This window comes from Phaethon aethereus (genome assembly GCF_964289735.1).
Source record: "Phaethon aethereus genome assembly, chromosome: 4".
Lineage (NCBI taxonomy): Eukaryota > Metazoa > Chordata > Aves > Phaethontiformes > Phaethontidae > Phaethon > Phaethon aethereus.
The window spans coordinates 85,212,940-85,226,341 of NC_138578.1; the positions used below are offsets into that span (position 1 = coordinate 85,212,940).

The 13,402-nt window shown below is 60.9% G+C and overlaps 2 protein-coding genes across 2 annotated transcripts; one reads left to right on the forward strand and one right to left on the reverse strand.

Annotated features, from left to right (window-relative positions):
• Positions 1–211: 211 nt before the first annotated feature.
• Positions 212–7,627, forward strand: IDH3B (isocitrate dehydrogenase (NAD(+)) 3 non-catalytic subunit beta; the record flags this gene model as incomplete). Its single annotated transcript, XM_081998870.1, has 12 exons — positions 212–247; positions 433–513; positions 2,509–2,607; positions 3,429–3,549; positions 3,988–4,048; positions 4,531–4,663; positions 5,113–5,246; positions 5,705–5,807; positions 6,518–6,664; positions 6,782–6,876; positions 6,987–7,047; positions 7,452–7,627. The coding sequence occupies 12 exons, from the start codon at positions 212–214 to the stop codon at positions 7,539–7,541; spliced, it is 1,161 nt and encodes a 386-aa protein (XP_081854996.1). The 3' UTR covers positions 7,542–7,627.
• Positions 7,628–9,456: 1,829 nt separating this feature from the next.
• On the reverse strand, positions 9,457–13,376 carry NOP56 (NOP56 ribonucleoprotein; the record flags this gene model as incomplete). The annotated part of the gene is made up of 12 exons (XM_081998940.1): positions 9,457–9,971; positions 10,218–10,352; positions 10,534–10,655; positions 10,845–10,993; positions 11,312–11,412; positions 11,603–11,754; positions 11,876–12,063; positions 12,285–12,483; positions 12,591–12,752; positions 12,839–12,953; positions 13,075–13,164; positions 13,224–13,376. The coding sequence occupies 12 exons, from the start codon at positions 13,374–13,376 to the stop codon at positions 9,759–9,761; spliced, it is 1,779 nt and encodes a 592-aa protein (XP_081855066.1). The 3' UTR covers positions 9,457–9,758.
• Between the last annotated feature and the right edge of the window lie 26 nt (positions 13,377–13,402).

The following is a 13,402-nucleotide window of genomic DNA, read 5'->3' on the forward strand; positions in this document are numbered from 1 at the left end:
TGTAGGGCAGGGCTGGGGGGCACTGGGGTCCCCAAGGTGCCCGGGAGCATCGGGCGGGTCCGGGGCGGGGGGGGCGGCCTCGGCTGGGGGGAGAGCATGTGCTCTCCCGCGCCGCCCGCCAGGGGGCGCCGCAAGGTTGGCCTCGGCGCCGCCCTTCCCGCTCTACGTGCCTGCGCCGTGCCGCAGCCGCGGTGCATTGTGGGGCGGCGAGATGGCGGCGCTCAACGCGGGGCGGTTGGCCGTGGGGGTGAGGGGTGGGGTGGGGGGGGTCCGACTGCGGGGGTGAGGGGTCGGTCTGGATCGGGGGGGTCAGGCGGGTTGGGGGCTCTGGCTGTGGGGGCGAGGGCCCGGTCTAGGGCTGGGGGCGGACGATGCCTACCGAGGCGGGTGTGCGGGCTGGGGTGTCTCACCTTCCCACTGCCTCCGCCCCAGGGCCTCCTGCGCGCCCAGAGCCTCGGGGTATGGAGGGGCCTGCGCGCCCCCGCTGCTCTCCAGCAGATCCCGCGGGCCAAGGTAAGAGCGGGGGTCCCGAGTCCCCGGGCCCACCTGGAGCGCGGGCAGCCCCCGCACTCGCTCCAGGGCGGGGAGTGGGCAGCGGCGGTCCCCGGGAGGTGGAAAGGCTGTCGCTGTTTTTAGGCTGGGGCAGGGGGTGCTCGTAGCCTGTGGGGCTGGGCACACGAGGGGGCCAGAGTGGGGGCTTCCCGGGAGGAGCTTTGCGTAGCCAGAGGATGCAGAAAGCCATCGCAGGACCCTGTCACCACCTAAAAGGCGTAAGATGGTTCCTGCGGGTGGGATCGGGCTTGCTTTTCTCAGGAGAGGGTCTCTGCTGCTCCGCACCCTGCGGGTGCGCTTGGAAAGCACCATGCCCTCCCTGCCATGGGCTCCCGCGCGGGTTCCGCTTGGTGGTGACAGTGTTGCTCTCGCTCAGAGGACTGTGTTCTCTGGCCTTGCTCCCTCCTTCCCCGGAGGTTCCTCTCTGGCCCTCTGGCTCCCGGCTCTGCCTCGCCTGTGTGCAGGGGCTGCTGGCAGGGTTGCAATGGTGAGCGTTTTTGTGCTGATACAGCTAAAACCACTAGCCAGAGTGCAGTGTTAATGCAGTAGTGAAAATCCTTTTGATCCAGTCCTTGCTGTTTAATCTTAACTTCGCTATATCTACCTGTATTGCTAACGTAAAATAACACAGGAAATAACACGACAATTAGTAGAGATTGGATAAGGTCAGAGCAAGTAGTAGCTTAGCACCTGCAAGCGTTACTCAGACTCTGTGGTCAGGAAATAAGAGCTGTGCTGGAGAGGCGAGTTGTTTTCTATGGAACTAAGAGTGGGAGAAGCAACCCTGGTACCAGGTAGAGAATTAACATCAGTCACGTTCGGGCTGACAGGGTGGTGTGTTTGTGCCCGGTTCCCGCTTGTGAATGAAGATGTCTCACATTATTATTTAAGTCACTAAAGGGAAGGGTTTGGCACTAGACTGTGTTCTTTTAACCTTAAGCTTGGGCCTCTGTTGCGGTTCCCTCTGCAGATGCTTGGCCCCTTTTTGAAATTCAGTTGCTGAATGGTAGGCGAGGTTTTCTACCCTTGAATGTGACTCTGTGGTTGTGTTCTCTGAGATACTACAAATCAAAAGTAAAGAAAACCGTCTTTCTTTTCACACTCATGCTTTCATTTTGCCTTTCTGTGGTCACTGTTTTCCCACGTGTCATGTTTCATGTCACTGACGCATGTGCATTTCCCGTGTCATATGGCTTTGCTGCTTGTTTACTCGCTTTGTTGTTCAAATCAATTGTTTGTTAGGTGAAATTCTTATCTCTTACTGTGACTGTGTAGTCTCTGAGGCTGGTTCTGTGAAATCCTGTGCCTGTAGGTCAGCTCTGTACAGGGAATTATTGACTAAAGAAGGTGGGGATTAGTAAAAGGACTGTGTAAAAATAGGAGGCAGCTAAGTGCGGGGAGCAGGCAGCATTGATTTGGAGGTGCATCACGTGTGGAACATCTCAAGAATTACCTTTGAGACTGATTTTGTGTTCAGGACCAAAAAAAAGCATGCTCAACAAAAAGCTGTGAGACGATGAATACACCAGGAAGGTGAGACTTGTGCAGGGAGGCTTAGAAGATCCTGAGGATATGAAGTAGAAATGAGGGAAAATTTAACAACACAAGATTGTGCTCTTAGCTCCCAGTTAGAAGGATTTCTGCTGTGCAGAGGGAGAGATTGCACCTGGAAATGCTGTATGAGGAAAAGGTCTTTAGGTTGCCAGCGGCTCGCAGGATATCAGGTGTCTCTGCTGCATGGTGTGTTCATAACAGCACAGGAGCAAGAGCTCTTCAAGTTAAAGCTCACTGTTAGTATTGTAGTAAGTTTTTGTTTCTGAAAACTGCTATGGGTGCGGATATTCTTCATGTTGCAAGTAACCTTCCTCTAGTTTGCTGCTTGCAGGCTAAGGGTCCTGTTTGGATTAGGCTCTGGGGTGCAACAGAAGGTCTGACTCTTCTTTGCTTTCCGCACAGTCAGAAAACGCGAAGTCTGAGAGCACATTCCAGGTCACCATGCTGCCCGGAGATGGGGTGGGCCCGGAGCTCATGCACGCTGTCAAGGAGGTGTTCAAGGTAACGGCTCCTGCCCCCCGGGGGTCGGGGGGGACGGAGAAGGGAGGAGCAGCAGCTGCAGAGTTGCTTAAAGATGCTGCTGATCAGACACCCTTCAAGACAAACCTGTCTGTTTCCTCCAGTTCAGAAGAGAGCCAGCTGTGAAAATCCTGGGATCTCACCCTTTCCGTAAATAGGTTCAGCTTGAGCAGCAGTCTTGCAAGCTGTCCCATTCTTCAGTGTGAAAATATTCCCAGTCTGGGACTGTGTCCTGGAGCCAGCAGAGTCTGGGTCCGCCTCCTGCTTGGTCCTTCTCCCTCTGCCGAGGCAGCAGCAAGCACTGATGCTATCCGGGCTGGTGAGGGGGAGCACACAGGCCATCCTCACCGCTCCTGTCGGGAGCGTGGCCCCAGGGCTGTCACTGTCCAGCTGTCCAGAACCCTTTACATCCTTCTGACCAACTTCCTAACCTGTGATGAGCCCTGCTCTCAGACAGCAGCGTCAGAGCTCAGGGAAGAAGTCAGTAGTTCTGTCTTCTAACACACAAGTTCTGTCATGTCAAAGGCAGCAAATGTGGAGTTGTATGCCATGATATCTGTTATGCAGGTGAAACTATAATTACAGTAAGGAAGGGGAGTCCTGGTGCTGAAGGTGACAGAAATCATGGTTGTTCAGTTGGAACTGAAGTGACCCAGAGGTCCAGGTTCCCTCTTCTCACTTAAGGTGTCGTGTCCCAGCTCTCCAAGCCCCGCATCAGCAGCCCTCTGTAACGCGTAGCGTAACTTCCCTGCCGAGTTCTGATCTGACGAGGCAGTAGCTCTTTCTCTGCATCTCTCCTGCAGGCTGCCAGTGTGCCTGTCATCTTCGATGAGCATCACCTGAGTGAGGTGCAGAACATGGCATCGGAAGAAAAACTGGATCAGGTGGTTGACTCTATGAAGGAAAGTAAAGTGGCCCTTATCGGTAAGGACTGGTGCTAGCGGTCTGTCCAGCAAGGAGAGGTTCTCCGCTCTGCTGGCAGGAAATGTTGCCTTATCTCAACACCATTAGGTGCTTTCAGAGGGCAGGAATTTCTGTGGTTAGGGCCTAGAGAAGGAAATAATATGCTGTCTTTAAGCTAAGCGGCAAATTACTGAAGCAGTTAGTGAACTTGCCAAAGGGGAGCTTATATACAGCTTCTGCTTTTGAAACGAGATCTCCTACTATGGCGCAGAGAAGCAAAGGGCCTTGTCAGGGCCCCATATAGCAGGAGATCAGTCTCCGCGCTTGGCTGAGGTTCTCCTGAAGCAGCCCCTGTCCCGACCCTGGCTGCCCTTTGCCTGAACCCAGGCGACAGTCCTTAGCAGCTGGCAGTGCGCTCCGGGCTCTGTGTTCTTACTCCTGCTCCGTGTCGTCCCGCAGGCAAGATCCACACGCCCATGGAGTACAAGGGAGAGCTGGCTTCTTACGACATGAGGCTCAGGTAAGCCCGGTCCCTCAACTGACGCGTCAGTCGCTGGGAAAACTGTACTGCATTTGGTCATGGCATTCTGCCGCTGAACTGGGGGCTGAAGGGAGTGGGTCCAGCACAGATGGGAAACTAATACGTTATCGGGAAGCAGAAGACCCTGAAGGACTGCCCGAGGCCAGGAGCTGCCTCTGTTGAGTGTGATCCTGCTGCTGCTTCCCTGGGGGTGCTGGAGAGGAGGCAGTGGGAGGCTGGAAAAGGGACAGTGGTGGCCTGCCCGACAGAGGCTCATCGAAGCCGTGCTGTGACGAGGTGTGGTTGGCTTATGGCCCGTGAGGGGAAAGGTAGGTGGATAGACAGCTATGGGAAGGCACATTAGGAGGTGGGGAGCTGTTTGCACCGTGAGCAGCTGTTACCCCCAGTACTTGTAGGGAACAGTCACTGCCCCAGAAATAGCTTACGATGAAACGCTGACTCTGCTGCTGCTTCTCTCGCAGGCGCAAATTAGACTTGTTTGCAAATGTTGTTCATGTGAAGAGCTTACCAGGCTATAAAACACGCCACAACAACTTGGACCTCGTGATCATTCGTGAGCAGACGGAGGGAGAATACAGCTCTCTGGAACATGAGGTACAGGAGCCTCGCTCCAGCATGCGGGTGCTCTGCTTGGGGTTATTGCTGGCCTCGAAGGACAGGGAAACCTGCCCTGGGAAGTGTAGCTTTCCTCGCTGCTGGAGACACGTTCCTGCTTTCCGTACCAGAGCTGTTCAGCACGGCTGAGGAGCTGGCTGGAGCAGCAATGGTGTACCAAGTGACAGCGAGTGGATGAGGAGAGTTATTTAGTGGCATGGATACAGGCAGACCCAGCGAGGATGGTGGTGGGCTGCTGGAGGGATAATGCCATGAAAAAGGGACATGGGTGTTGAAGCTGTTGATGGGGGGGTGATCCAGCGTCAGGCAAAGACACCTCATCTCTGTCGCGAAGTGCTGGGCCTGTTCAGCGTGCTGTGGGTTGGTGAGGCGGGGTGCTGGGCTGCCTGGCGCGGGTGACGGCTGCTCACACTCCCTTTCCTTTCCAGAGCGCAAAGGGAGTCATCGAGTGCCTGAAGATCATCACCCGGGCCAAGTCGCAGCGCATTGCCAAGTTCGCCTTTGACTACGCCACCAAGAAAGGGCGCTCTAAGGTCACGGCTGTGCACAAAGCCAACATTATGTGAGTGCTGCAGGAGCAGGTTTGGAGCGCTGCCTGATTTGTCAGACGCGCGACCGCTGTCACGTCTTGGACCTTGTTGCTCTCATCTTTTGATCCCGATCGGAGCAATGCCAGTCTGGTTCCAGAGAGGCTGGGCTTTCCCTGGGAATAGCATTTTTCTCTCTCTCTATGGTCTTGCCTCCAGCATGAGCCTTGCTGAGGCCTGACAGCTGCATCCTGCAGGCTGTCAGCCAAGAAGGGGAAAAGCTCTGGCACTGAAAGCTGATCCCTTGTTGTTCCCCCTGGGCCCTGATTTCCCCACCTGTGGGTGTGGGTGTGCGGTGGGGTGGGGTGCTCTAGGGTTGCCTGCCTTCCCTGGCCCTGCTGCGGTAGGACACCAGTTCCTTACTGGATTACCTGCTGCTGTAACGATTTCGCTGCTGTCCTGCAGCCCCTTTAACGTGCTTCTTGTGTCTCAGGAAATTAGGCGATGGGCTCTTCCTCCAGTGTTGTGAAGAAGTGGCAGAACTGTACCCCAAGATCAAATTTGACACCATGATCATTGACAACTGCTGCATGCAGGTGAGGATCCTGCTTCCCTGCCCCAGAGCCGTTCTGCACTGCCTGCTGCTGCTGGGCCTGCTGAGCCAAGCCATAAAGGTCTGAAACCTGAAAAGCTGCTGCCACTGGCAACTTGGCAGGTCCAGGTGGCTGCCGTGGCCCGAGGTTTGCTCCTTGCATGAGACAGGAGCCTTCTCCCTGCTCTGCTCCAGCTGAGGGCACCAGCTGCAGGGGTTGAAGGTTGCAGGGGCATTTAGATCACAGAGTCATTTAGGTTGGAAAAGACCTTTAAGATCATCCAGTCCAACTGTTACGCCAGCACGGCCGAGTCCACCACTAAACCACGTCCCTAAAGACATCTGCACGTCTTTTAAACCCCTCCAGGGATGGTGACTCCACCACCGCCCTGGGCAGCCTGTTCCAGTGCTTGACGACCCTTTGGGTGAAGAAATTTTTCCTAATATCCACTCTAAACCTCCCCTGGCACAACTATGTCTTTGGGCTTGCAAAACTCTGCCAGGTGATGTAGGTCTGTGGCTCCTGAGGCCTTTCAGCAGGGCTCTCTGTGCTCCCAGCTGTCACTTGAGCACAGTTTGGGGATGTTTTCAGGCACGGTGGGTTCTGCTGCTCCACCAGATTCATGTACCCTGCCCTGTCCCGAGGGCTGTTGAGCTGCTGCAGCCTGTGTTGGGTGTGCAGGGCCTCAGCGTCCCCCTGTTCCCTCCGTGCAGCTTGTGCAGAACCCCTACCAGTTTGACGTCCTGGTCATGCCGAACCTCTACGGGAACATCATTGATAACCTGGCAGCTGGCTTGGTGGGCGGCGCCGGTGTGGTTCCCGGGGAGAGCTACAGCGCCGAGTACGCCGTGTTCGAGATGGTGAGGAGTCTTGGCTCCCGGGAGGCTGCCATGCCATACCAGCACCCCAGGTTATTGGGGAGGGGGCTGCTGGGGACGGGTGGGGAAGGTGGTCCATCACCATGGCTTCTCCCACAGGGTGCCCGCCACCCCTTTGCCCAGGCTGTGGGCAGGAACATCGCCAATCCCACGGCCATGCTGCTCTCGGCCGCCAACATGCTGCGGCATCTCAAGTAGGTGCCTTTGACATGGGGGGCAGGCAGTGCTGCCTCGGCCCTGCCAGGGTATGGGGGCAGCGGCGGCCGATGGAGGGGCTGAGCTGTGGCTCCTTTCCTCTCACTAGCTTGGAATTTCACTCCAATTTGATTGCGGATGCGGTGAAGAAGGTGATCAAAGTCGGAAAAGTGAGTGTTGGGCAGCCGGCCTTGCCGCGTGTTTGTAGGTGTGCGAGCGTTCGTGGTAGCGAGCTGCTCTGCGTTCTCCCTGACGGCCGTGTGACTCTGACCTCCTCGCCTCTTTCCAGCTCAGAAAGCTGTGTGCCCGCAGCTGTGGCTGCGGTCAGCTGCAGTCGGCCCCTCTGCGCTTGTCTCGGGGATTGCCCCGCTGTCCGGAGCGGTGCTTGCTGGCTAGGGAAGGTCTGGCAGGGCTGGGGGACGTCAGACGGCTCTTTCTCGTGTGCCGCCCCGCTGGGGTCTCTGGCAGGGTGCGCAGAGGGAAGCTGCTCTCCTCTCCCTTCTCGCAGTCATTTCACTCGGTTCACGATCACGTTTTTCCCTTGTTTCTCCCCTTCCCTGTGTTGGATTTTTAGGTTCGGACACGGGACTTGGGCGGTTACTCCACCACTTCTGACTTCGTCAAGTCTGTGATTGACAACCTGCACCCCCACTATGGTGCCTAGGAACCCCGCTTGCCCCGCGGAGTCGGGGACTTCACTGCGCCCTGCAGCAGCTTCCCGTAGCTCACAGCCCCGCAGCGCGTCCTTCCCCCTCCCTGCGCCCTGGCCAAGGTTCCCTGGTGCCCCGGGGGAGGAACAGGAGGAGAAGAGCGGCTCTCCTCCTGCCCAGCCCAGTAACTGCCCCCAGTTGCTGCCAGCGGGGACTGCTGGAGGGGCTGAGTGAGGGTCCCTGGGGTCCCCCCCGGTTCACGGAGATGGCGGCTCTGCTGTGCCCCTTGTGCGATGAGGGCAGTGCAGATCTCGGGGCCCCCTGGGGCGACACAAGCCCCAAGCTCAGCGGGCAGCTGGACCAGGGTCACTGCAGGAGCCTTCTCCTGCCCACAGAGGCTTTAGCAATAAATGGGACCACAGGGCTGCGGGCCCCGCATCCAGCAAGGCACAAGGACAAGCTGCTCGCGCAGGGCGAGGTTGCCCTTTCTGGCGCAAACCTGTGAGATCGGTTGTGAGGCTTTGTCATCTCCTGCCTGCTGGGAGTGGTGCAGGGTTGGGGGGCTGCTCTCTTTGCCCCCCATTCACCTGTTTGTGGCTCGTTTCTGAGGGCCAGGGAGCAAGCGCTTGCCCCACAGCAGGCAGAGCCCAGGACTGTCCCAACAGCTGCACGGCTCTGTGGCAGCACCCCAGCTCTGCCCCACGGTGCTGTGAGCCCCCCGTGGCTCGTGTGGGGCTGGGCTGCAGAAGCCCTTGGGACCATGGAGGCTCTGTGGCTTGGCCAGAGCTGTGTGCGTGAGAGAGCGACTGGGATGTGTCGTTACTGCTGTGCTTTGTATTTGTGTTTGCAAATAAAGGGTCCAGCACTTCCAGCACTTCCCTCCAGCCCTGCCTGGCCCAGGTGCTGTTCCCTGCTTGGCTGTGCCCCTGCACTGCACCGGTGCAGCTCGGGCTTGGCCCAAGCCCTGGGCAGCTGCCAGGAGCTCTTTGGCTGGCGCCAGAAGCTGGGCTGGCAGCGAGCACAGGGCTCAGCACGCCTCCTGCCCCACCAGCCTGGTGGGGTAGGTGAGCCTGGGGAATCCTCTGCTGCTTCAGTTCCTGCCTCTGGCACTGGCAGTGGGGCCCACAGCTCCCAGCCCCCTCCTGCTGTGGGGCTGTGCTGTGACACTCCACTGAGCCAAGGGAGCTGGAGCCAGCGCTTGTGGGCAGCCTGACAGATGGGGTGCACAGAAGCTCGGCCTGGGGCAGGGGGCTTCAGCTCCCTCCAGCAAGCCTCCTCCTCCACAGGGCCTTAGGGACAGGCCCAGCAGGGGCTGCAAAGGGCTACAGGGGCCCTGGTCCTGCAGCCACAGCACCCAGCCTAGGACCAGGGAGTCCCTGCCATGCTGCAGGGACCCCTTCCCTCCTCCCTAATGCTCCCCTCTCCTTGCAGGTGCGCACGGCGGACATGGGGGGCTACGCCACATCCCTGGATTTCACCCAAGCTGTGATAGCTGCCCTGGATGTCTAGGGCCCCTCACCTCGTCTTCCCTGCTCCCACCCGGTAATTTATCGCTTCCCTCTAATAAAAGTGCCCTCTGCAGCATGGCAGGGCTCTGCCAGGAGCGCTCCCGCCACGGTGCCGTCTCTTCCCTCCTTGCCCAGCCCAGCCAAGGAAGGATGGCTGTGGTAGCGTGATGGTGCAGGCCCTGCACCAGGAGCAGGGACAATGTGCTCACCTCCCAGCCAGGTGAGGGGAGGCAAATCTGCCCCAGGGGCCCCCAGCTCCTACCTGGGCCCTTTTGGCTGCGGCAGCAAAACAAGACCGAGGAGGATGAACAACCACCTCAGCCCTTTATTGAGGTTCCGTCACACCGAGCTGGCTCCTGCCTGTGCAGTCTCTGCCAGCATGGCAGGGCTGCGGCCACAGCCCCATGGCGGAGGCCACACACAACCTGAAGCGCCCCAGGGGAAGGGGCCACAGGGGAGCTCGAGGAGGCAACGCAGCACGCGGCACAGCAAAGCGCCAGCGCAGCCCCACCAGCTCCCAGCGCCATGGCTAGGCAAAGCACTCACCCAGAGCGCTGGCTGCCAAAAATGCGTTCAATGCAGCCACCCTGCTGCGTGACAGCACTGGGCAGGCGGCTGCCGTGAGATGCCGGCAGCCAGAGGAGGGGCCTTGCTGAGCTGACCTGCCAGGCCCCCAAGTCCATGCTCCTGGAGTATGGCCCGCTCCAGCTGCGCCCTGCTCCCCTAGACCTCCTCTGAGTCCCTGGCCTTTTCCTTCTTCTTCTTTTTCTTCTTCTTCTCCTCCTTCTCCTCCTTCTCCTGGTCAGCCTCTACTGTTAGTTTCCTTTTCTTCTTGGGCAAGCCCTCTTCCTCCAACCCATTCTCCTCCGGCTCTGATTCAGCCTCCAGCTCCTGCTGCTGCTTCTTTTTCTTCTTCTTGGGCTCAATGTTGTTCTCCTGCAGGCAAAGTCGGGGTCAGCAGGAGCCATGCCTGGCCTGGGGAGCTGGGTGGCTGCCCCATGTCCTGCCTCCCCCACCCCTGTGGGGCTGAGACCACCCCACAAACCCCGCTCGGCCACAGGACAGCTAGGCAAGGAAGAACTGGGGCCCAGTGCTCAGCTAGCCCAGCGCACAGCACACCAGGGCTGGGCCTGGCCCAGCCCCCTCACTGGGGGGCTCCCACCCCACAGCCCCTGCCTTCACCTCCGTCTCCAGCACAGAGTTCTCCACCTCCTCCATGGCTGCAGCCAGGGCCTCCAGCCGCCGCTTCTCCCGCTTCTTCTTCTTCTTCTCCTTCTTCTCCTGCTTCCTCCTGACCTCCGCCACCACCTCACTGGCCTGCCGGAGCAGAGAGGGAGCTCATCCGCATGGGAGAGTTCTGGGCCCAAGGGCCTGGCCCCACGGCCCCCTTCGGATCAGCCTCATTAAATCAGTCTTTTCCCTCCACAGCAGGTCAGGATGGCAAGGTGACATCATGTCCGACAGCACGGCCCACCCACCCGGCCCCCAGCAGCCTTACCTCTGCCACAGCCTCCTTCATCACCTCCAGGTTCTTGCGGGGCGGCTCCCCCGTCTCATAGAAGGCCAAGCGCTCCTCCACCTGCTCCCGCAGCTTGTCCCCAAAGACGCTGGTGGGGACTTCTGCGGGAATGGAGAGAGGCTCAGCATCCCGTGCCCCACACCGCCTGCCCCGGCGCCCGCCCCGCCCTGCCCCGCTCAGACCAGAGTCGTCACCATTCACACAGTGAGATGCTGTTGACGAAAAATATTCCCATCATCGCAGAGGCCGCCCGGGACCCCAGACCCTGCCCGCCCTGGCCCTGCAGGCACCTGAGAAGCAGTCAATTCGGGAGGCGATGGTGCACTTGTTGGCCAGGTAGCGAGAGATGCGCCCCTTGTTCTTGGCGGCCGCTCGCCCGATGAAGGTGGAGTGGAAGATGAGCCCGTACTTGGGAGTGTTCCCTCGCGTCTTCAGCGCCCTGGAAAAGGCCAGCAGAGCTGGGGGGCAGCAATGGAGCACCTGGGGCCGAGGGCACCCCCAGACCTGCCCACCCTCCTTCCCCTGCAGCCCTGGCTCTCGTCCGCAGGCAGCACAGCGCAACCCCCAGGACGGACGCCTTCCCCCCACGGCCCCGCTAACCTCTGGGGTGCCCGGGGCAGGGCCCCGCCAGGCAAGACACAAAGCCACGGTGGTCGCTCAGAGACTGGGGTTGGCTGATCATGCGCAGCAGGGGCCCACCGCATCACAGCCAGCAGCCCAGGGGCCTGCCATCACCGCAACCACCCCGCAGCGGTACCTGAAGAGGGCTTTCTCGGCCCCCAGGATCTGCACCGTCGAGGCCGGGTACTTGGCCAAGTTCGTCAGGCTGCCGGCATGGGAGATGAGGCGGGCGCCCACCTGGGAAGGAAGAGGGGGGGTTATAGCCACCCTCCGCTGCGAGAGCCTGGCTCCAGGCCATGCGCAGCCCCCCCAGCCGGGGATCAGCAGTGAGAGGTGTCAGCATGACAGCTCAGGGGATTGACAGATTCACTGAGACATCATCTCCGCGGCCTGGGGCAGCCCGGGGCACGCACACGCTCGCACTCACCACCTCCCCGATGAGGGCAGAGAGGCTAGGAGCCACCTGGCTCATCTTGGAGCGGAGGTACTCCTGCAGGCCCTTGCGGTACTCGGAGAGCGAGATGACGCGGCTGGAGAAGCTCTCGATGTTAATGAGGTCGAGAGGGGAGATGTCCATCCCTGCACAGACAGGCATTGGGGGCTCAGCAGCACCAAGCACATGGCCAAGGCCCCCCCGCGCTTCCTGGTGTGAACAGGACCCCTCCTGCCGCAGCTCACCCCCCAGGATGCTGGCACTCACCCATAGAGGAGCGGGAGGCTTCCAGGATAGCCTGCGCCTTGGCGCTGTCCATGACGATCTCCTCCAGCGCCTCCAGGCTCTCCTCACTCAGCTCCTTGCGGTTCCCGATGAACTTGGCCACCCGGCAGTAGGTGTAGTTCTCAGAGATGATCTTGATCAGCTCGGGGAAGTGGTACCCATACCACTCCCTGTGGGGACAGCGTTAACGCCGCAGCCCGACCCTGCCCGTGCACCTTGCCCATGTGTCCCCCCACATGCACGCCAGCCAGGGCACCGTCGACCTGGCCAGGGCGCTTCAAGGCACTGCTCTGCCTCCCCGTTCTGTACAGGCAGCTGGAGGAGCAGCTGCCTGCGGTAAGCATGGGGAGTGGGGCCTGCGCCGCCCTCCCGCCCCAGGGACCCCGCTCACCGCACGCGCATGGAGAAGGTGTTGATGTCCTTGTCCAGCTGGTCCAGAAGACTGATAGACTGGATGATCATGTTGTCCACGCGGTTCACATTGAACTTCACCTTGGCGCGGGAGTAGCTGTGGCCGAGGCCCAGCTGGGCCTTGGAGGCCGACTGGGCAGTGAGGCCCTTCACCAGCGCATGGAAGTGCAGGCGGATCCCTGTGGGGGACCCAGCCGTCACCGTGGGCAGCCCCCGACGGCAGCGACCCCCCCTGCCCCAGCTCCTGATGTCCCCCCCGGGGTGGCCCCTCGGCAACCGGACTCACCCCGTAGGATCTCGGCCACGACACCCCCGGTTTGGCACTGGTAGCCCAGCTCCTCCAGGATGGCCGCCCCGATCTTGGGATCGGCGACCCCCAGCAGCGCCTTCTTCTTCTTGGCTGGCATGGAGGTCTCCAGCAGGAGCCGCAGGTCCTCGTGGAGGATCCCTGCGTAGGGCGGGGTGGGGTCAGCGGGGCTGCGCGGGTCCCGGCGGGGGGGCCCCGGCGCCCCCGAGCCCCCCAGCCCCGCTCACCCTCGGAGACAGCGTTGATGTTCTCCAGGGCGCTCTGGGCCGACTTGAAGGGCGTGAAAGCCACCAGCTTCACCACGTTGTGGAACTTGCCGATGGTGAGGACGCTGTCCTCCACCTGCGCGGGGGCCCGGGGGCGCGGGTCAGGCCGCAGGGAACGAGCCCCCCCAGCCCCGGCCCGCGCGCCCCGGGCAGGGCAGGGCAGACGCGCTCCCCGGTTACGCGGCCGCGGCCCGTACCTGCGGCAGCAGCAGGCTGATCTCCTCCACCTCCCGCACGGCGAAGAGCGCGTAGCCGGCGGCGTGCTCGAACAGCACGTGGAGCAGCACCTGCACGGGCACCGGTCACGGGCGGCTCGGGGCGGCCGCAGGCCCCGCTCCCCGCCCGCCTCGCGCTCCCCCGCCCCGCCGCAGCACAGGAGCCCCAGGCCCAGGCTCCGCGGCGCCCCGGGCCCGCGCATGCCCATCACCAGCCCCCACGGGCGCCGGCCCGGCGCGATGCGGGCGGATGCGGCCGGCCCGGCCCCGCGGACACTCACCATCCTGCCGCCGTCGCCGCCGCCACCAC